Raw genomic sequence first — 22,045 nt, 5'->3', positions numbered from 1 at the left:
TTTTTCATTATATTAAAGGAAATTCTATATTTTGACAGATTATAGGGATATTAAAAGGGATAGTCATTCTTTATTTCTTAGGTGTTAAGTGAAGAGTTATAGAACCTACTTGTAAAATCAATATTAGCAGTGAAGTGAATACTTTTTTTCAGTGTTTAAGCAGAAAAAAAGGAGGGTTTCTAGCTTTTAGTTGAAGAAAGCAATATGTTTTCTTCGAAAGCAGGGTTTTCATTTATACATCTAAAATGTTTTCTGAATATACTGAATGGGTTAAACTGTTTGTTTCCATGGTAACAAAGGTTAATCAGAAGATCCTTTAGAGTCATCACCTCAGGTGCATACAACAAGCACAAACTGAAAACAAACCAGGAAAGAAAGAAATTCAAAAACAAATTTGATAGTAAGTATCACTAAAACCTGATCCACCTTTATCAAAAAGTCTTTCGCTTTGTAGGACCAATTTGAAATGAAACACCTTTGATTTATTTTAATAAATTCTGATGATATGCACATTTCAGCAACATATATAGCCTTATCAGCAACTGCTGCAACTTTCTTAATGTATCCTGAACATATTAATACCCAGGACTGACCGATCATTGGGATATGGTTTGGTCCATGATATGTCAAGTAGGTACTTTGCTGGGTAGGGTCTGTATACAGAGTCCAATGTGTATTTTAGGATGGAAGATCTGTTAGTGACCCCTCCTTTCAGGCTGCTTTAGAAGTTCTATCATTTTGCAGTACCTTGTAGCTTTTCTTTAGAAAATTCTTCCATCTCCACGTGGGTTCAACAGGCCTTTGAAAAATGGGCAAAAAAAAAAAAAAGGCACAGAGGTAAGAAAACATTGTTTTCCCGGTCCTGTAAAAACTTGTGGGTTTTAAATTTTGCTGAGTTACTCTGCTTTCAAATGAGAATTGCCATCACCTTTTTTCCAACTGCCATTTGGACAGATTTTGTCAATGTGCCAGAATAACAGCTGAAAACAAATGGTTTGTCTGAAGATGTCTCTAGTTCACCTTCAGAGCGATTAGCAAAGTCATCCACCAGTATCACCTGCAGTAAAAAAAAGTGCTCCTAAAAGGACATGAGCAAGGAACATGAGCAGATGAAATGGAGAAGACCTCCTTCTCCCATACTCACATGCTGCCTGAGTATATCCCCTCAGATACCTTGTCTGCTGGTGAAAAATACCAGAGTGAAAAGAGCTGTTTCCTCCCACCAGTACCTCAGACTGAGAAAATGGCACCAAGATGACTATTTATATCAGTCATACAGCTTGAATGGTACTGTAACATTTCAGACAGTGGTCAGACTACACTAATGACATTTGATGCAAGTGACCAGTGCAGTGTAGCTACACCTTCTCCTTCTGCAGACAGTTATATTTTAAAAGTATTATTTAAGAAAATGTTTAAAAGAATGTTATTTCTTTTATTCTTTAAAAGTACAGCACACAGAATTATCAGACACTAAAAATAATATTGCCAATGCAGCTTCAATGCAGGTCTTTGAACACGGTCATATTTCCCTCCTGCCCACCTCTGAGTTCCCAGGGTTCCAGGAATTCATTCTTTTTCATGCTGTATTTATTAACCTGGAATTATATCAGGGATGGTGACAAGAAAGCTGAGTCTTGAGGAATGACACTATTTCAGTTACTACAGAATTGAAAGTACAGGAAACTTTCTTCTCATGCGTAGTTTGTTCTCATGGTATTTGCATTGCTCAGCAAGAGAACTAAAGAACATCTGATTTTTCATTTTGATGAAAATGTCTCTGATGAGCATTCTGTTGAAAATGTCTCTGTAGGCAAGAGAGAGAAACCACATTTTGGCTACTGTCTGAGGTGCAGGATACACAGATTCCCGTTGCCATTTCCATGAGGATCTAAATACTTGTTACTAAGAAGTCATACACTCTGGTATTTTGTAAGTGTAAATGTGCTGCAAGGAGAGCCTTGGAATTCAAAGAATATTTGAGTACTGCTCTCAAGAATACTCAAGAATTTAAAAACTAATATTTGGAATGTTTTCCATACCCTTGCCTTTCTGGACAATACCAGTTTAAACAGTAAATCCTATTGAGAGTGCTTAGGGCTTTTAATTGCCTAGATTGAAAATGGCAACTTAAAATTTGTAAAGGGACCACAAACTAGCTATTACTTTGCTTGATTGCCATGCATACCTGTAATCCCAAGACATATGTGCCTCTCTATAACAAATCACTGGTCTCATAGCATTTAGATACAGAAAACTGGTTGTTCTAATAAAAGCCTGTGTGAGGAACAGAAATATTTCCCTTGAGAAATGAAAATAGTAACTTGAAATATGCATATGCTTAATATGTATGTTAAATATTAATCTCTTTTTATGCTCTTGCTTAAGTTAGAAAAAACTCACACATTACTGTCCTGTTTAAGAGCATGGGTCACTGTTAGTTAAAACATGGGTGCAAACAAACCTGATGCTTTTGGACATAAATTGATCCCCTGAAGGGATCAGAAAACATACATGTGTATAAAAATGTATGTGTGTATCTATATATACATATATAGCATACATGTGTACATGTACAAAAGCTATATAAATTAAATATAATAAGGAAATAAGGACAATAAGGAAAAGGTCCAGGAGGTTTCCCCCAAAAGAGCACACAAAGCAGAAGCAGCAGCCAATGGCTCAGGAATTGGCAGATTTTATTTCGGGGTCAGTTTCAGCCAGAGAGGGTGGGTGGTGCGGAGCTGCCCTTGTCCACGGCTGTGGGGAGCCTCCAGCTGCTTGTGGGACCATGGCGCGGTGCAGCCTGGGGCTGTGTGTGCTTCCTTGTCCTGCGGCCAACGGCTGCGTCAAACGCTGGAGAAAGCTCTGGCTGAGTGGCTGCGGAGGGAGGGGTCGGGAGTGCGCCATGGTCTGGTCCTGTCCCTGTCTGGGCCTGTGGCTGCAAAAGGCAAGATAATATCAGGAAAGAAAGGGAGCAGCCGGCCTGGCTCCCCACAGGCAAGCCCTGCCCAGGGCTCTGCCAGCCTCAGGCCAAGGCTGTCAGCCCCACATCTCCCTGGAAGCCAGTAGACACCCATCCCATGGTGGCACGGGCCACCACCAGCCAAGCGCCCGCTCTGACAGTTCCACTGCATCGCTGGGTTGGTCGCAAGAGGTGGCGTCATTTTTGATTCCTTAACTTAGTGCCAGTGTCCTTGTAGAAGGCAGCAAATCTCTGGCTGTGTGGCTGAGGACGGAGTGCACCATGGTCTGGTCCTGTCCCTGTCTGGGCCTGCGGCTGCAAAAGGCAGGATAACAAGCAAAGGAGCAGCCAGCCTGGCTCAGCATGGGCAAGCCCTGCCCAGGGCTCTGCCAGGCTCTCGATTCTTTAACTTTGTGTCAGCGTCCTTGTAGAAGGTGGCAGATCTCTCTGGCTGTGTGGCCGAGGACAGGAGTGCGCCATGGTCTGGTCCTGTCCTTGTGCGAGCCTGCGGCTCTGGAAGACAAAGGAGGAGCAGCCGCCATCTGTCGCGGCAGGGGCAGCCCCTGCCTCCCTGCCCGGGCCCAGCAGCCCTGCCCTCCGCTCCCTGCCCTCCTCCCTGCCCGCTCGCCTCAGCCCTCGCTCACCCGCCTGCTCGCCTCCAGTCTGGGCCGGCTCAGCGCCCAGCCCTTTTTATAGCCGTCCTGGGCGGCCGTGTCAGCAACCCCCTGTGACACGGCCACCACCAACGTTCTGCCCGCTGTGACACGGCCACCACATCACTGGGAGGAGCCAGGGCTGATGGAAGGCCCAGCCCTCGGCTGCTCAGGGAAAAAGGGCCATTGCTCTTCAGCCTTGTTAAACACAGGGGTATGGACAAACCCCGTAACTCAGGCCCATGGGGAAAATGGCTGACACGGAGAGCCCGCTTTCATTCCTGTCTGTGTGGGGACAGCCTCTCGCCTGGGGCTGCAGTCACCTCATGGCCCCTCACCATCCTGTCCCACCCCACCTCCCCTCGGCCTCCTCCTTGCTGCCAGGGCCGGGGCAGAGCCAGGTGGAGCTCAGCGTGAGGGTGAAGCAAATAAATGTGATGTCTAAACACTGGGGAGCAATTCAGGTGTTTAACACACTGGCCTAGTGCCACTTGGGCTGTCTTACAGCCTCATGTCCTATGGATATACATGAAACGGGCAGATAGGACACAGGACCTGGGCAAAATGCACTAAATGCTTATTTTAATCCCGGTTGTAATGCCTAGAAGTCCGCTGGCTCCATGCATGGACAGTGAGCTCACACCTGGCTGCAGAGAGCAGGGTTCGGGTGTCTGGAAACAGGCTCCGCAGTGTCACTTCAGGCGCTGCGAGGAGCCTCACCCGGCCTGTAGCTGCTACACCAGGACAGGGCAGGGCTGGTGTGAACGTGGCACCGTGCTGGTCTGCTCTGCCTGGGGGTCTCAGGCACTGTGGAGACCTCCCAAATGGCACTGGGTATTTATCGGTTAGGAACACACACCCTGTACACATTAATTCACGTGCTTGAAGCTGGGTCTCCAGGGCACTGCAGACACTGGGGTGTCTGGCCTGATCCCAAGAGGCCACTTCAGAGACCTATAGATCTGGTGTCATACACCACAGCTCTGTGGCTGGGAGGAGTTGGGGGCAGAGGAGGGAAGCTGAGCCTGGAAAAAGGCAGTGAAGGCATCGCTTTAATTTTTGTCTTTGTTTCTTACCACTCAAGTCTATTTTAACTGGAAGTAAGTTTTCCCAGGTTGAGCCTGTTTTGCCCATGACAGTAACTTGTAAGGGATCTCCTGGTCTTTCTCTCGACCCAAGAGCTTTTTCATCCTGTTTTCTCCCCTGGGCACTGAGTGAGCAGCTGGCGGGTGGCCAAGGTTAACCTGCCCCAGTAGGTAATGTACTGCAGTAACGCTGTTTGGAGTGTATGTACTGTAGATATAGGGGGTGAGTGGCGATCATTTTAGCTTATGAACTCTTCTGCTGTATGGTTCTCAAATGGTTAGTGTTTCTAATCCTGTAAAAACTTGAACACATATATAAGCCTGTTTGCTTCTGCAGGATAGTTCATGTGTATAAAGCTGCTCAAGTGCATTTTATAATCAGGCATTTTTTTTTCTCTTTTTCCTTGGCAATCATCCATGTCTACTGTCATCTAAAAATCTAACTCTCATCTTGGTTACTCGTAAGGCTAGTGTAAGGTCTCAATGAACATACTGCTATAACTGTTCATGATCAAACTGTGGTAAGACTCAGAGATTAATTTTTCAAGGAAGACTCTCATCAGAAAGAGCAGACTGCTGCTGTTGATTAGATGTGGGACTAATAACCAGAGATTATTAATCTTGGTGTTGGCTTTCTTGAGCATAATTGAGCAGTCCTCCAGTCTAATTTATAAAAGGACACATGAACAATGTCTGTAAATATTAATTGATGTGCAGTTATGCTGTCTGCTGGAGAAAATGTATGTAGGTTTTGGTGGTGACTAAATATGTATTTAATAAGTGATGCAATACTCTTAAAAGAGAAATTAAGAAATTCTCAGTTGTAATCGGGTGAAATTCACGTGGTCACCTGCTTCAGACTGGGAATCCTCAAGCAGAATGACGTCAAGCTCTCCTAAACATTTGCTGCTGTTATTAATGTAGATACAGCTTGGAATTCCCGAGTCAAGTACTGCACCAAGATTGGCAATGACACCAAAGTTATTGAAAAGTTAACTTTTAACCCATGTCTGCTTTTCAACTGTTGAACTTCATTGCCACCTACTTAAAATCTCCAGTCCCTAAAAGCAGTGATAGATGAGAATCACCTGTTCCTCAGAAGGCCAATTAAATCCCATACTGATCATTAGATATATGTTTTCTCTAAGCACTTCAGGTTTTAGTTTGCACATTATTCTCTCAGGGAGCACGTCTGCCTCAGAAACAATACAGGGAGTATAAAGCGTGAAGAAGACATGGTGTTATTCAAGAATAAAAATTAAATAGTATTGACAAATTGAAAATTGTGAAGCAGTTTAGTGATTACAGAATTTCCAGGAGAAATTTGAAGCCATTTATCTGAATGCTGAATATCAACTCAATTCATTTACCACTGAACTGAATGTTTTAAATTCTAAATTAAGGTTATGGTTCCTTAAGTGTCTTCTTTGATATGAAAATGTTGAAAACTGCTAATAAGTAATTGTTTCTTAAAATAACAGCTGATAAGTTGGTAAGATGGCAAAAGACAGCCAAAATTCTATCAAACTTTTCCCTGAAAGTTCAGACTTTTGTCCTGCAATGTTAGAAATCTCTGTATTATGAGTGGTGCCATGAACATACACATTTGGGTTTTCAATTTATTCTAGGAAAATGGATTACTTAAATTTAGGGTGACTGTTCACACCATTCAGTTTCAGAGATTTCAGTCTGTGGGGTTACTATTCAGTCCAATTCACTCCTCAGGCCTGGCTCCATGACTGACTAGTCTTGCGTATCTGCAACCTCACACTATGACTGTCTGCATGCCTCGCAACCTGGCTTTACCTCCATTATCTGTATTAGGGGAAGGGGAGCGAGGTTTGCATCCCTGAGTCTCATCCCACCATGAAACAGCAACGATAGCAGAGTGTGCGCTGGCTTCTGGGAAATGTTCTCAAGTCCCATAGTTTCAATGTAGCTTTAAACTCCCTACATAGAAAAGAGAATACAGTAAGCCTCCAGTGGTGTTCCAGGTCAATTTTGAGAGTCCAGGACTTTCCATTACCTTTAATGGGATGTTAAGTGCTAGCTAAACTATGTACCCATCATTGATACCACTACCGAAGCCTTCACAAGGTTTTATTTTATCTGAGCTGTTATTAGCATTATGTATAAGAAAATTAAAAGTTTTGTCTTTAGTAATAAGCCAACCCATGTTTTAATTTGAGAAAAATAGTTTTAAAATATTTTTTTAAATATTTAAATGAAATGTTTGCATCTGCAGTGTGTTTCCTTCATTGCTTTTGAAATAGAGGAGGCATAGAACACTTAAGATTTTTGGTTACAAGTCTGTCACTAGGGTTTAAATGAAGATAGTATTATTAGGTGATCTGTTATGATTTCTTGCATATCACATATCATACTCCATTGCATTTTATTTAATCACCCCTTTATTAAGCCTAATAGTTTATAAACATATAGTCTTGTCTTTTCAGTAAGTGCTTTGGTCTCTTCAGAAGAGAAGTCTCTTCAATTATTCTGTTGCAGTCCAGATGATCTAACTAAGAATTGATTTAGTCAATTTAGCTACAAACTGATGAACATTCTCATTTATTATCATGTTGCTTCTCCACATAATCTCTGCCGGTACTCCACACTCCATCTGAAATGCAGATGAGCAGCTAACTACGTCTTTTCATCTTTTAGGAACACGACTTGCATGCACTGAACTTTCTCTGTTACTTTTGTCTTCACTGCAGGCAGAAGTAAAACATGTTCTTCTCATTCCACAGAGCAAAAGTATCCATTTGGCCACTACCATTAAGAATGACAGCCTCTACCTAAAGAGTTCAGGTTATTTTTCTGAAAGGAAAGTGCAACAAGGTATTTCAGTATTACTGTTGCAAATAGTACAGGTAGAAAGAACACCTGTACTGTTAGTGACACCAGCACCTACCTAGCATTGCATCTTTCTCTTTTCGTTCCAGCAATCCTAGACTGTGACAATATATTTTATCTACAGAGTCACTCATGGGGAGAACATAAAATCGTTAATCTTCATTAATATACTCCCTATCCATACACCTACTAATCTGCATGGAATAACACCTAAATCTAAAGCCATGATTTAGTTTTGCATTCATTAATTAATTCTTGGTTTTGCTAGACTCTAGTTTGATGAGAGCTCTGAGTATTTATGCCTACATTCATTAGTATTTTCTCTTGTGCAATGTAAGAAGCAGGTAACCAAATTATAAGAAACTATTCATACAATGTTTTTGTACCTACATTTTACTTTCTTAAAATAAGTTTTGCCAGCTGATTCCATTGCCCCTGCGGCAGTCTCAGCTGTAGTGCTCAAAACTTAGTACTGGAGTTATTTTAACTTCAATAATATAAGCACATACCAGAAATCACTTATTGTGGTTGTTTGTTTTGGTTTTTTTTAAATAATGCAGATATCTGTCCCAGAAAATATATTTCTGCCAATACACCCAACTGACGAAATGTACCTAAACATGGAAGTAATGGAAATATGCACCACAGCAATCCACACTCCTTTACACAGTCCTACAAAAAGGGCTAATAAACTTGAAAATAATGCAAACCAAAAACTATTAATTGCTGCTGCTCTTATTTGTTGTCTTTACAAACTGACAGGCTAATTATTTGAATCTATTTCAGTAGAAGCATACATACCTGAAAATAAAGATATTTTCAAAATCTGCATTTGAGTAGCAGTGTAAAAAGACAAAAAACTAAGTGTGTAATAAGTGTATAGTCACTAAAAAGGAAGGTTGAATAGCATAATGGGTTTTCATGTAGTCTTTTCACCATATGATAATAATAGAATTGAGAAACCCAAAATGTCACAGAATTTAAGGACATGGAAATTTGCGTCTTAGAACTAGCATACTATGACCTATATCTCCCATGTTTTTCATCCTTTTTCAGACTCCAGGACTTTATTCTCTGTACCAAGACTCATAGTCCTATGCAACTTTTCCTTTCTACTCAAACTTTCTGAAACTATTAGCAGTATGAAAAAGGTCACAGTTCCCAAAACTGTGAACCCATAACATGTGATTGAAGTTGTGTGGACTGGGTAGAACAATGCACTAAACAATTTTTATAAGTCAATGACCAAAACCCAAAGCCTTCAGGTGCACCTTTCTTACTTCAAGCTGGTATTGATAGGACAAATATATCAGGAGGTTATAAACTGCTTAAGGTGTCATGCTGACCTCAGTACCAGCTGGAGGACTTTTATGATGTGAACATGTAAAACCATAAAACTGACAAAGAAAACGCTGCTCCCGTATGTTTCATTGCAAGTAGTAGGACAATGTAGCTATCTCCCCTCAGCCAAATCATTAGGCTAGTGTTCTAAATTCAAAGAGCGTTATGGGACTAAATCATTCAAGAACTTGGAGCAAGTCTAAGTTGATTAAAATTCCATGCTCTTCTAGTGCACAGTGAGCATTTTAGTTATTCAGACCTACATGGTCCGGAATCTTTTTCTTTTCTGAAAGTTACACTTCCCTCTTCACAATATGAATGAATTGGAGTCATAGATGTATTCTATGGGTCTATCCAGCTTTTCTTGTTCAGAAATGTAAATTCATATGAAGATCTAGACACATGCCAAAATTAGAGAAGTCAGTGGAGTAAAATAAATGTCAGATTTTGCTATATATTATTTAATAGTAGCCACCAGTTGCTGCCATTAATTTTACAAATGATTTTTCATAGCAACTCCTTGACATAAAGGGGGAAACTGTGTCTTAATTCTTTGTGAGATAAGCTACTGCAAGCAGCAGGAAAATTTTTGTTTACCTTGCTCTCTGTAAGCAGAGTTAACTCTTTTTGCTGGCTTAATTCTATCGAGCTGCTCATTAGACTACAGGCCAAAGTATATCTAATGAGAAAGCCATTTTAAGGCATGATGAACACTTAAATCATACTATATATTTTATTGTTAACTTAGTAATATTTCTTCCTTATTTTTTTTTAACTGTTGCTTTTTAATATAGCATCTGAAGCAATATGATATGAACCTCTGGGAAACAAACATAATTTTACATACTTTAATCTCACTTTCTAAAAGCTGTAATGCACTCACATTTATTTGGGACTTTCTAAACTATAGCACTTCTGTTTCCACAGAAAGTGTTGATTATGGGCCGGTGTTTGTACAAGAGCCAGATGACGTGATTTTTCCAACTGATTCTGAGGAGAAGAAAGTATCTCTGAACTGTCAAGCTCGTGGAAATCCGACTCCCACATACAGGTACCTGTTTTAGAAACTTTTTTTAGTTTTCAGAATATTAGCCATTGCAATCCCACTCTGAGAGTCAGTGTGCTTTGGAGAACAACATAACAGAAAGAGCTCTGTGACACAAATGGCATTCCTGATTGAATGCTTTTTCTGATTCTGAATAAGCGAGAAGCATAAGTGGTAGTGAATAAAGGCAAAACAATATGTGAAGCTTCAAATTATGATCTCTGTGCATCGTGTCTACCCATGTGGAGGGACTCCTTTTGTCCAGTTTTTTTGACTTGTGTCTGTAACAGCTGATAAGATCAAAATCTTTCATTGATTTTTTTTCTAAACATCTATAAAGTTACAAAATTCTATCCCATTTTATAGGGAAAGCAGTGAAGAACAGGTACATTAAAAGACATGACTATGCAATACAGGATGCCATGGCTGAGCCAAATCTGGTGTCTTTTCACTCACAAGTCTACCATTTTATTCCTTTGCAATCATTGTCTGTTGCCTGTTTTCCCATACAGATTACTATGCCACAGATATCTACTATACAGATCTGTTATGACACACCTGTGAGTCTGAGAGTTCAGTTTATTAATGGTGCCCATTTACAGGTGGGAACAGTATGTTGCAGTCACATTATCTATTTGCTGTATCTGACTCTGCTCATATTTTATACAAATTACGGGTGATGTAGGAGGGCTGGGGGAACATATGGTTGATTATTTTTTCCATACACCCTTTATCTTTTCTCATAGTCATTCTTCACTTACAAAGAGAACATAAAGACTCATCATTGTGTTTTGTCATAGATGACAATCACCAATTCTGCATTTTATTTTTTACCTATTACACTTATTTCACTTGTGGATTCTTTAGCATTCTGGATGTATTCTCCTTAGATTTATTTGAATCACAAAACTTACATTTCTATGGCTGTAAGAAATTCAGAGGCAGTACCGTCTTTAGATATCCCCATCACAACAGCACTGAATCTGCCTCTTTGCAACAGATGTGAGTCATTAAATGGATCTGATGCATATCACAACCTCCCCAAACACCACAGGCATAACTAAAACATGTAACATGGGATTAGGAATGAGTGGCCAGAAATTCTTCAAACTGGAATTGCATGAACTCCTCACCATGTGGGATGAAAGCTATGTTTCATTCTTCCTTATTGATATTCCTTGTGCAATTTCTATTACATATTTGTTGCTTTGTTGATAAAAAAATACGTATATTAGTTCCACACACTGTTCAAGTGCTATCAGTCCATTAAACACAGCATGTGACCATGGGGCAAAGGCACACATTTCCACTGAAAGAGGGGAGCCCTATGTTCAGCCCTCCCAGATAACCTCATTATTCTTGTGGAGATTTTCTCTTTGGAGAATCTAAGTCATCTGCTTTCTTTCTTGGTCCAACCGGTTTTTGCATTTTCCCAGTGGAACGCAGTCAACAAATAAGAGTTTCAACATATCTTAAAGGGCAGCTACAAAGAGGATCGGGGCTCTCTCTTCACAAGGAGCCACATGGAGAAGGCAAGGGGCAACAGACACAAGAGAGGTTTCATACAAGAGAGGTTTCATCTCAATATAAGAAAGAAATTTTTTACTGTGAGAACAATCATTCACTGGAACTACCTCCTCAGGGACGTGGCAGAGTCCCCATCACTGGAGGTTTTCAAGATGCAATTGAACAAGGTGCTAGATAATCTCATGTAGGCTTCCTTTCCCATGAAAGGTTGGCCCAAATGATCTTTTGAGATCTCTTCCAACCTGGGCTGTTTTATGATTTTGTGATATCCATTCCTTCAGTTCTCCAGAGATTAATTAGTGTCAGCAGCCTCATGAACAAACTTTCCTGGATGTTTTTCATGCAAGGGAAACTTTGACCTGAAAGGCCTAATTGTAACAGCACAGTTTAACTTCTCCTCCTTTTGTTGCTGCCACTTGACTGTACAGCATATGCAATACACACTACCATTCAGGAGAAGGGAAAAGAGATATAAACTACTTTGTCATGAATATGCTGCTCTCCAGGGCAGGTGCAGAGGGAATTTAGCCTGAAAAAGGCTATAGATGATAGGCAAAAGTTTGTTGTATGTCACTGCCTAACCTTTGGCATATGAAATAGTGAGGAGAAAGGATATTTCCATATCACCAAAGACCCTGTCCTATTATCTACAAGCACTCGACAATAGAGAGCTTTATTTACATGGTCTGCAAAGCCCATGCTGCATCCTGAGTGCCATCATGCGGCATGAACGGGACAACCAGGGGATCAGGCCCAGTTGGCATGGGTTTATGAAAGGCAGATCCTGCTTAACTAACCTGATCTCCTTCTGTGACAAGGTGACCCGCTTAGTGGGTGAGGGAAAGGCTGTGGATGTTGTCTACTTGGACTTTAGTAAAGCCTTTGACACCGTTTCCTACAGCATTCCCCTGGAGAAACTGGCTGCTCGTGGCTTGGACAAGTGTACACTTTGCTGGGTAAAAAACTGGCTGGATGGCTGGGCCCAAAGAGTGGTGGTGGTGAATGGACTTAAATCCAGTTGGCGGCCGCTCACAAGTGGTGTTCCCCAGGGCTTGGTATTGGGGCCAAAGGTTTGGGGTAGCATTACAAAAACATTTTTTTTGCATTTAATTTAACTGAAAATGAAACTAAGTGAAGAAAGCTAATTAAATCAAACTGAATTTTGTGTCAATTCCCATTTGGAAATGCCAGAACATGTAATTTTGACTTTTGCCTTATCTAAATCTCCCATCATTTCTGGATCGATTAATTTTGCGTTTTCATTTCATTTATATATATGAATATATATATGTAAAATTTAACATTCATTATGATTTCATTCAAAATCTTCATAGAATCATAGAATCGGTAAGGTTGGAAAAGACCCTTAAGATCATCAAGTCCAACCATTAACCTAGCACTGCCAAGTCCACTACTAAACCATGTCCTTAAGCACCACGTCTACACAGCTTCTAAATACCTCCAGGCATGGAGACTCAACCACTTCCCTGGGCAGCCTGTTCCAGCGCCTGACTACCCTTGCAGTGAAGAAGTTCTTCCTAATATGCAACCTAAATCTCCCCTGGCACAACGTGAGCCCATTTCCTCTCGTCCTATTGCTTGTTACTAGGGAGAAGAGGCCGACCCCCACCTCTCTACAACCTCCTTTCAGGTAGCTGTAGAGAGCAATAAGGTCTCCCCTCAGCCTCTTCTTCTCCAGGCTAAACAACCCCAGTTCCCTCAGCCTCTCCTCATAAGACTTGTTCTCTAGACCCTTCACCAGCTTCACTGCCCTTCTCTGGACATGCTCCAGCACCGCAATGTCCTTCTTGTAGTGAGGGGCCCAAAACTGAACACAGTACTCGAGGTGCAGCCTCACCAGTGCCGAGTACAGGGGCGCTATCACCTCCATCTTAAATCATTAAAAAATTGTTCAAGATGAAAATTTCCTCTTCTTTTTAGCTCTGCTATGTATGAATCTCTTTAGAAATGTAGTGAATCCTACAGACGTTTCCCTAATATCCTTTGCAACATAAAGATATTGTCAACAGTGTTTCATTTCTTACGTTAAATGAAGCAGGTATGCTCTGCGATAAAAAGACCAATCATGAAAAAAAGGAGCAAATAATAGTTTCACAGTTCATCCTAATTCTGGCAATTCTGACCTTTGCATTAAGAAAAATTCAGAGCTACTTCAGCTGAATTCTGCTGTCTGTACCTCATTCACCATGAATGTTAACAAGATAGGGTGAACTGATAATCGTTTTACTTCATTAAAGTTGCCTCTGGAGTCTGGATGTTGCCAAGTTCTTCCAGTCTTTGCTGCACTCTGGCAAAGCTTGGAAGTGCCTAGCAATTTCCTGAGGCAACTTTGAAATTGCAGAATGACTGCGAACTAGCAATGAAGGAAATATCTGTGCATCATAATAGCTGTGTCATACCTGTTTACGCTGCTTATCACTTCTTTGCATTCTTTTAACAATTTCATGATCTATACAGTTTGACACAAAACAAATTAAAAAGTCTTCTTAAGTGGATTATTATTCTTTAATTGAGATATTGCACACACCCCCAGAGGTTATTTCAGAGTGCTGGAGTTTATTAATCTACCACACAAAATCTTTTCTCTTGCAGCCAGTGGACTATGGCAGAGTTTGTTGGTTTAGTCTTTGGAGAAGAATGAGAGGGGTGAGGATTTTTGGCAGAGAATATCCAGGGGGGAAAAACACCCAAACGCAAAACCCACTCACACAACAGAAAAATTATGAGACTCTTAAGTTACTTCTGAAACCTCAGAAAAATAAGTTTTCATTCGGGAATTATTCAATGCTTTGGCTCAGGTGTGATACTTTCTAATATGTTTCCTACAGTCTGGCTTTTTCCACCATATCTTGACTCCCATCCCTGTCTTTACTGTTCAGGCTTCTCATTTCACTCCAAAACACCTCTAAACTTAGCATTCCCTCTGCCAGCTCCTCATTTGATGTTTGTTTCCATTTACCTGGTAGCTGCGAGGCATTACACTTGATCAGCCGCCAGCTAGTTCCAGTCTCTCCTGTCCCAGTTTTCTCTGAATTTTTTGTATACTGATCTAGCTGATATTATTTTGCCTCTGTCCATTGCCAACATCCTTTGTTTCACAACAGTGTACATAACATAACTCTACCTCCCTGTTCTTCAGAGGTCTTACTCTTCTGCTTTCTATATTTAAATCAGGTTTCTCTATTTCTTGGGCCCTGAAGATCGAATGCTGAAAGAATGGAAAAGAAAGGTTCCTTGCTCTCATGCAATGCAGACTCAGCTCTGCTAAACCTAAGCTCATTTGGGCCTAAGGCTTTAATCATAGAACATTAATTGAAACTTTGATTATCATAAGCACAGTAAAAGTCCTATTTTTGACATAAAGGATGCATCTGCTATACAGGTTTTAAGTCTGAAGCCTTTGTGGATGATAGTTTTTTTGGGGAAAAAAAAAAAGAAAAAAAAAAGAGGTTACTAATTTGATTCAACATAAGCAAAACAAAGAATATGCTTTCTCTTCAGAGGCTGAAGATCTCTTTTTACTTGTGTTTTTTCAAAAAAACTTAGCTTTTGTCAGGCATATCTTGTGGAATGTCTCTATCCAAAACTTAGCCAAAGTAATGGGTTACTGCACAGGGTATCTTTGAGTAGCTGTCATCCTTATAACAACTGGGCTGTCAGGTTCTGTATACCAAGCTTGGTGCCTTCCTTTGGCCATAAAATGCTCAAGTAGTTTCTTTCTTTTTTCCTAAGATGGCTTCGAAATGGAACTGAAATCAACATTGAAAGTGATTATCGCTTCAGTTTAATAGAAGGAAGTTTGATCATCAACAACCCCAGTGAAATGAAGGATTCTGGACAGTATCAGTGTTTAACCACCAACATGTTTGGCAGTATTTTAAGCAGAGAGGCTGTTCTTCAGTTTGCATGTGAGTAACAATTTTTTTAACATAGATAAATCAGATCTTTACATTGCTTGATAAGGCTCTAAATTGTAATTTGGATACATCACACAAGTTACGCTGCCCACGAACTTTGTTGGGCTAGGACCTCAAAATTAGAAATAAAAAGCTTAGTGGGAAAGAGAGGCTTTCTGTGGACTTTTTACTTTTAAAATAGAACCAACTATCAGGGAAAATAACTCTAGTACATGATCCCAAATGCTATCCTTTAATGACATACTTGAATACTCCACAACAATATATTTCACTCATTGCGAGTTTCCTGAAACATGTATCATTTTGCCACACTATCTGAGCAGGAGAGAAAGAACTGTATACTTAGGAAGAGTAGGATAAACTGCCTATATATCTGTCGGATGTTCTGCATCTACAACAAGATGTGTGTGATCATAGTTTTGTATGTATATATGTATATAAATATACATGTTTTATGTTCATATTTATGCAGACATATCATGTATACATTCATACATTATGAGACTGAGATTTTTTTTTGTAGTTGTTAGTGGAAACTGAAAATGTCATAGCTTTTGAAATCTTTCACTACAATATACTTTCCAGAAGCTGTCAACAATTCATGATCCCAAGTAAATGCTATGGTCTATCTATAGCATGCTCTTTTTCAAACATACTATCAGGAAAAACAGGCCCAGAATTTCCAATATTCTACCTCCAACCCTGACTTCCTTTCAGCACTTTACAGGAAGGCAACCAACACCATTTTAGTGCTTTATTTAGGTAAATCCTACCATGAGGGGTTTTTAAGAGGCAGGGATACAAAAAGAACTCCATCCTGATTTCTCAGATCCTACTGAAAATAGGACATTACCATGAAACATGAGGCAGATCTTCATAGAGCCACAACTGGAAAACAGTGGGGTTAAGGACAAGTTGCCTACCTGCATGTCTACTACCACACCTGGTGGTGTGGAGAACTCAGCAGAGATTCTCCACCCCTCCCTGCTAAAGTCAGACCTCTCAAATCTATAGTTTTAGTCTTATCTGCTGCAGATCCTGTCCAGTCATTTGTTAGCAAGATCATGGCACTATCCACCTATTTCTGAGCTGAGAGCAATGCTGATATTTGTCAAAGTTTCCTCATGCCCAGGGCAGTATGTTTAAAACTCTAAACATTGCAACAGTGGTCTTATGACAGTATTATTGGATCTCAGTCTTAAACGTAACTCTGAGAAAATTCTGCTACATTTTATGTTTTAGACAAGAAAACTCTCATAAAACAAATCACTTGGTTAGAGAACCTGACAACTGGTAAATATAGATAGTTCCAGGGCTCTGAACCACAGATATCTGTTCTCATTTCAGGAGCATGGCTAACAGGTGGCCATTTGACCTCCAGCTGAAAAAAAATACAGAGAAAGTGCGAGCTGGAGCTTAAACAAGAGAAGGCCTATGAGTTTCAGTAGCTACATCTACAGTTCATTCAGGACCCCATGTGCTTCTAGTTACAATATTATCTCCTCTAATAAAACAAATTTAGATAAGGTTGTAAAAAAAAAAAAAAAGAAAAAGAAAGAAGAGGTTGGATTTGGGGGGTTGGGGGGTTTGTCTTTATTGGATTTTTAAATTATTATTAGCTTGCACACCTGCTTTTGCAGGTATCAAAGTTGTTATACTACAATGGCTTGAATGTGATTTCTCTTCATTAAAGTATTTACTTGGGAATTGTAATGAAAGTTTCTCAGGCAAGGTTAATGGAGGAATGTTAGCTGGAAGAGCTGAGGTGTAGCAAACAATGCTGCAGAACTTGCAAGAGAGAAGAGGCTGTTATAAGCACATAGAAATGTTTAAAAAAGGATAGAGTATCATAACTGGTTGAAGTTCTTTTAGCATTTCGTGAGCAACCCCTTCACGAGAGCAATTTGAAGTTCAATGTGTATTGTAGTTCAACTTCTTTGTAGCATGACACTTTCTTCTGCTCTTGATTTAATGCTTCTTCAAATCCCTGATCTTAAATGGCTGATGTGTTCCTGTTGAAACAATATTTGCATCATGCAGCAGCTCACTTTATAAATTGGTGTCACTATGCTGTAAACTCATAGCAACCTGTCAGAAACTTATATCACAGAAATGTTTTAGTAAGTCAGATCCAAAGTAAATTCAAAATAAAGATTTTCATTGTGATTTCAGCTTTAAAATTTCCAAGACACTATCTTGAATTTGACCAGAAAGTTCAGATAAATTTTCTTGAAGCAAAGAATGGAATACTTTTGTCCTGATATCTTGAGTGATATAAAGTTTACACTGGTTCCCAAAGTGCTAATACACTTTATTTCCTTTAGGAAACTGAAATGTGCTTTTCAGATGCTTAAAGGGAAGATCTTTACAGCATGAAGTATGGGTTTATGATTTAAAACATAATATTTTGGTGACCTCTTACTTCATATCTAGAAAAACTTCTGTAGTGTCATCACAATCTTTCTGAAATAAATTAGGAAATTTTCCATGTTAACATATTTTAACAAAGCAATATGTAACATCTCATTTATTAATAACTTTTCTTGCATTTAAATTCATTAATTACCTGGAAACAACCTTGGGTGAGGTAGTATGCAATTACATGGTCTTTGGGTTAGACTGGTTATTCAGTAATTAGCATTGAGCTCTAAAGCATTATATGGACAGGTAGAGATGGACTATATAAAGATTAGCTTACATTACCCTGAAATAAATATAAGAATTTTAAAAATGTCATGCTTGTGATGAAATACTGTGGGATAAAATTTCAGTGCAGTTGAAGTAGGACATTTTATAGTATTGCTCGTTAACAACAGGCTTGCATGTCTCCAGTTATTTTCAGTAAGACAGAAAGTAAAGCATTGAAAAAGATTTTTGTAAGGAAAGGTCCTAACCTTAAAGTAATTAAAGTAATTGGTGCCCTGCAGTTTTACTGGGCTCTAATAGCTTGAAGGGTAATTTATAATCCCAAGGACAAACCAAGGCATTTCTGACTATGAGATACAGAGATACACATAATGGCATTCAGTTTCCCTTTTTTCACTGAAAGCCATGGATTCCAGAAGCTTAGAAACTTACCACTTTCACAAAAAAAAAATTAAAAATTACGTTCATGGACTTGCTTGAATGCATGGTTTGTACTGCTGTCGAAAATAGTTACGTCTTTGCAGCTTGAAGAACTGTTCTTCTAATTAAAGAGAAAAATGGCATGCAGCTCAAAAGGAAACAACAGGGACCATTAAACAAGGCCTTTGACACTGTCCTACAGGAAAAAAAACGTGCTGTAGTGCGCCTGTGCAAAATATCATGAAACTTGAAAAGGGAGAGCGTGTTTATTGCATTTGTCTTAGTTTTCTCACAATTGCATGGCCAAAAGCCCAGTTGGTATGGTTATTATCATGTAGTTCAGTATTGGTGATGCATACAAATACAAGTGTTTAGGTACTATATAATTTTCATATGAGTGCATAATCAAAATAGGACTTTGAAATATTTATACGATGTCTTTGGACCTTATCACTCTCCACAACTACCTGAAAGGAGGTTGTAGTGAGGTGGGGGTCGGTCTCTTCTCCCAAGTAACAAGTGATAGGACAAGAGGAAATGGTCCCAGGTTGTGCCAGGGGAGATTTATATTGGATATTAGGAAAAATTTCTTCACAGAGAGAGTGGTGAGGCATTGGAACAGACTGCGCAGGGAAGTGGTGCCATCACAGTCCCTGGAAGTATTAAAAAAATGTGTGGATGTGATGCTTAGGGACATGGTTTAGAGGTGGACCAGGCAGTTAGGTTAACAGGTTGGACTCAGTGATCTCAGAGGTCCTTTCCAACCTTAATGATTCTATGATTCTATGAAAGAGATATAAAATTAACATTATTTTATACCTGTTTAGAGTTATAACATTTGAAATAACCACCTATATCACTGGCTATTTTCATGGAGCAAAGTGGAAAGCCCAGTTTTGTGCACTTAAAGGTCTGCTCAAAATTTTAAACTATCATAGCAAATGTTTATGAAGTTTTAAACACAGAAAAAGTTATCTTTTTTTCTCTTCTTTGTATTTCCTATGATCTCTCATGCCCAAGGTCATGCTGTTTTATGCTATTTTAAGAAGGTAAGGAAAAAAAAAAAAGAGAGAAAAAAACCCAATGCTGTAACAGAAACTAAGGAGAAATATATTTTTCAATAAAAGCAAATATTTGCCAGGAGTTTCTTTTGTCTTCATCAGAATTTTATGCAGAAAAATTGCGGAAAAAAAGCCCAAAGATAACACTGACAAAATGTCAAGAAAATCAGAATTCTTGATCACAAAAATCATATGTTTAAAGTCACATTTCAGAAGTCTGCTCATAGAAGGTTGTTAAAAAGATAAAAAGCTATCAGTTTGCTAAAGCTTCAAATGTCACTTATACTTCACAATCACAAGGAATAGTTCATATACAAAGTATATTGTTTTCTTAACAAGATTCTAATCAGCTCATTAAAATGTAAGAGCATTAGAGGAGTAATTACTGAATTCCTTTAGCCCATTTTAATGTTAATGAATTTTGTAGTTCTGGGTGTGGCTTGCTCTATGGAAGAGTTATTCAAATCCCAAACACATCTTTAAAGATTCTGCAGTCAATAGAAATAGAAAAGGGATAGTTACTCTAGCTTTAGCTTTCACTGCATTAAGAAAAGATGTGTGTATATAAAGGCAAGAGCATCAGCCAAATAAAGCAATCATAGCAAACTTACAGTTGCTGCAAGCAGAAACCCAACTTTGTTGAACACCTAGTAATTTTAAAGAAGTGCACATCAGAAGTGTTTTGAGGATATGAAACAACAATGAAGTGTAAAAGTTTTATGAAGTAACTTACGGACAAAGCACACATACATTGTTAGAAGGTTTTAGTTTGGTCTTTTATCTCCTCTCATTTCTGTTGTTAGAAATTTGTGTAACCTAAAGGGAGGATTTAAAAATAAAACTTTAATATTAATTTCTCAGTGTTAGCTACTTTTGGCATCTGTACATGAGCTAAAAAAGAATAAGTGACTTGAACCTGATGGGAAATTGAAAAAAATAAAATCTAAAGCTACCTGCTTACTGCACAACAGCTGCATATTTTTGTGCTGGGTTCCACAGCCTCTCTTTGGAACAGTGTGCGACAACTTTGGCTACAACAGTGGATGTATTTTGTGCTTACCTTTGCCCTATGTACAATCTCTGTATTCCGTTAGGTCACAAAACAAAACTGTTTTTCTCTGTCTGTGGATTATACAACCTTTCACAAGCCTACCATCTCTGTGATATTTACAGCCTGGGCTAAAAAAAATAGAGAAATGGTAGGGGGAAATAACTTCTCACCTGTCATTTATGGAACTCCTCACTGTAATTTTATTAATCTGTTTGTCACTGCCTTCTTTGTATCATTTTCATTTTTTTTAATTAAATCTATTTTCTCATTTAATCTACAGAGAAGGGTATTGATTAGACACAATTTAAATGTCCTTTTCCAATTGATGAGCTACCATGACTGTCCAGTGATGTACAGAATAAGAAGTCAGCCATGATGCAGACATATAAATCAATCGTTTTCTGGGGAGACAGCCTGTGCACTGCCCATTCCATCATGGCACACTTCTGACAGCCTGTTAGCAAGTTCACCTCCTAAGAAATGAGCTTAATGATCCATGTTTTCTTTCTTGCAATCACGCTCCCTGGACATCTTGTTGGGTTTACTCCATAATTTCCTAGTATTAATTTGGAAAGAGTTGATTTAATTACAACCCTCTAGACATGAGAAAAACCTTGATTTCTCATGTTAATTCCAGATATGCAACATAACACAATGTTTGATAGCCTTACAATATCAACATTTTCTTCTAAACCATACAAAGCTAAACAGTATTAAATACTATAAAAGAAAGATGAGAACAAGCTGAAATGGGAAAAGAAATCAGAATGCAGCTAGTCATACTTTCATTTTAAAAATGTCCCTGTTAATCCTGTAATACAGCCTAAATTGGTCGTTGCTTTGCTCTGAAAGCATCACAGCAATGTGAAGAATATTACTATTTTGGTTAAAATAGCTACAGACACAATAGTGATTTGCACTAGAAAACTTTTGGATTTTTTTTCTGCATAATTTCAAGTTGCTGTTTTCAGGAAATAACATGCTTAAGATACACCTGCAAACCAGGTGTACGTAACAGAAAAAGTCTATTGTAAATAGGACTGGTTGCATTTTATTCACAAATAGTTTATTAATTGAGGGATATAATTCAGTGAACCTGAGGTTAATATGAATTTGTGTCACACTCCACAAAGACTTTCAGCTAAATGAAGACTGAGGAAATTGTGTTATCTTACTGAAGAAAGGGATCTGACTTCTAGTTCAGATGTGGAGAGACTTCTTCCTATCTCTTCCATCATTTATTTGTGCAAGGAGGGACAATTTCACAAGGAAAGATTGTGACATCTTTGTTGCAAAATAAGATTTCAAGGCTAAGGTCTTCAGTGACTGTAGAACTCGGATCAAACCCCTGGGCCACAGTTTCCTACATAAACGTACAAACCACTTGCACATATCTACTTTACAATTCTGCAAATCTAGCCCTTTCTTTTGTTAAGAGAATCAGAAAGAATTGT

The 22,045-nt window shown here is 39.0% G+C and overlaps 1 protein-coding gene across 5 annotated transcripts in view; it reads left to right on the top strand.

The window, feature by feature from the left end:
* CNTN5 (contactin 5) overlaps positions 1 to 22,045 on the top strand; it is a 660,854-nt gene that overhangs the window by 407,240 nt on the left and 231,569 nt on the right. For all 5 annotated transcript variants that reach the window (XM_087758088.1, XM_087758089.1, XM_087758087.1 and 2 more), the window contains 2 exons: positions 9,831 to 9,954; positions 15,229 to 15,404. In XM_087758088.1, coding sequence (XP_087614214.1) covers positions 9,831 to 9,954; positions 15,229 to 15,404 — 300 coding nt within the window. The remainder of the gene's footprint in view (positions 1 to 9,830; positions 9,955 to 15,228; positions 15,405 to 22,045) is intronic.

Source organism: Nipponia nippon, unplaced genomic scaffold (assembly GCF_047370975.1).
Source record: "Nipponia nippon isolate SJK-2023a ecotype South Korea unplaced genomic scaffold, ASM4737097v1 scaffold_2, whole genome shotgun sequence".
NCBI lineage: Eukaryota > Metazoa > Chordata > Aves > Pelecaniformes > Threskiornithidae > Nipponia > Nipponia nippon.
The sequence above is the reverse complement of the archived record's forward strand: the minus strand, read 5'-3'. Positions and strand labels throughout refer to the sequence as shown.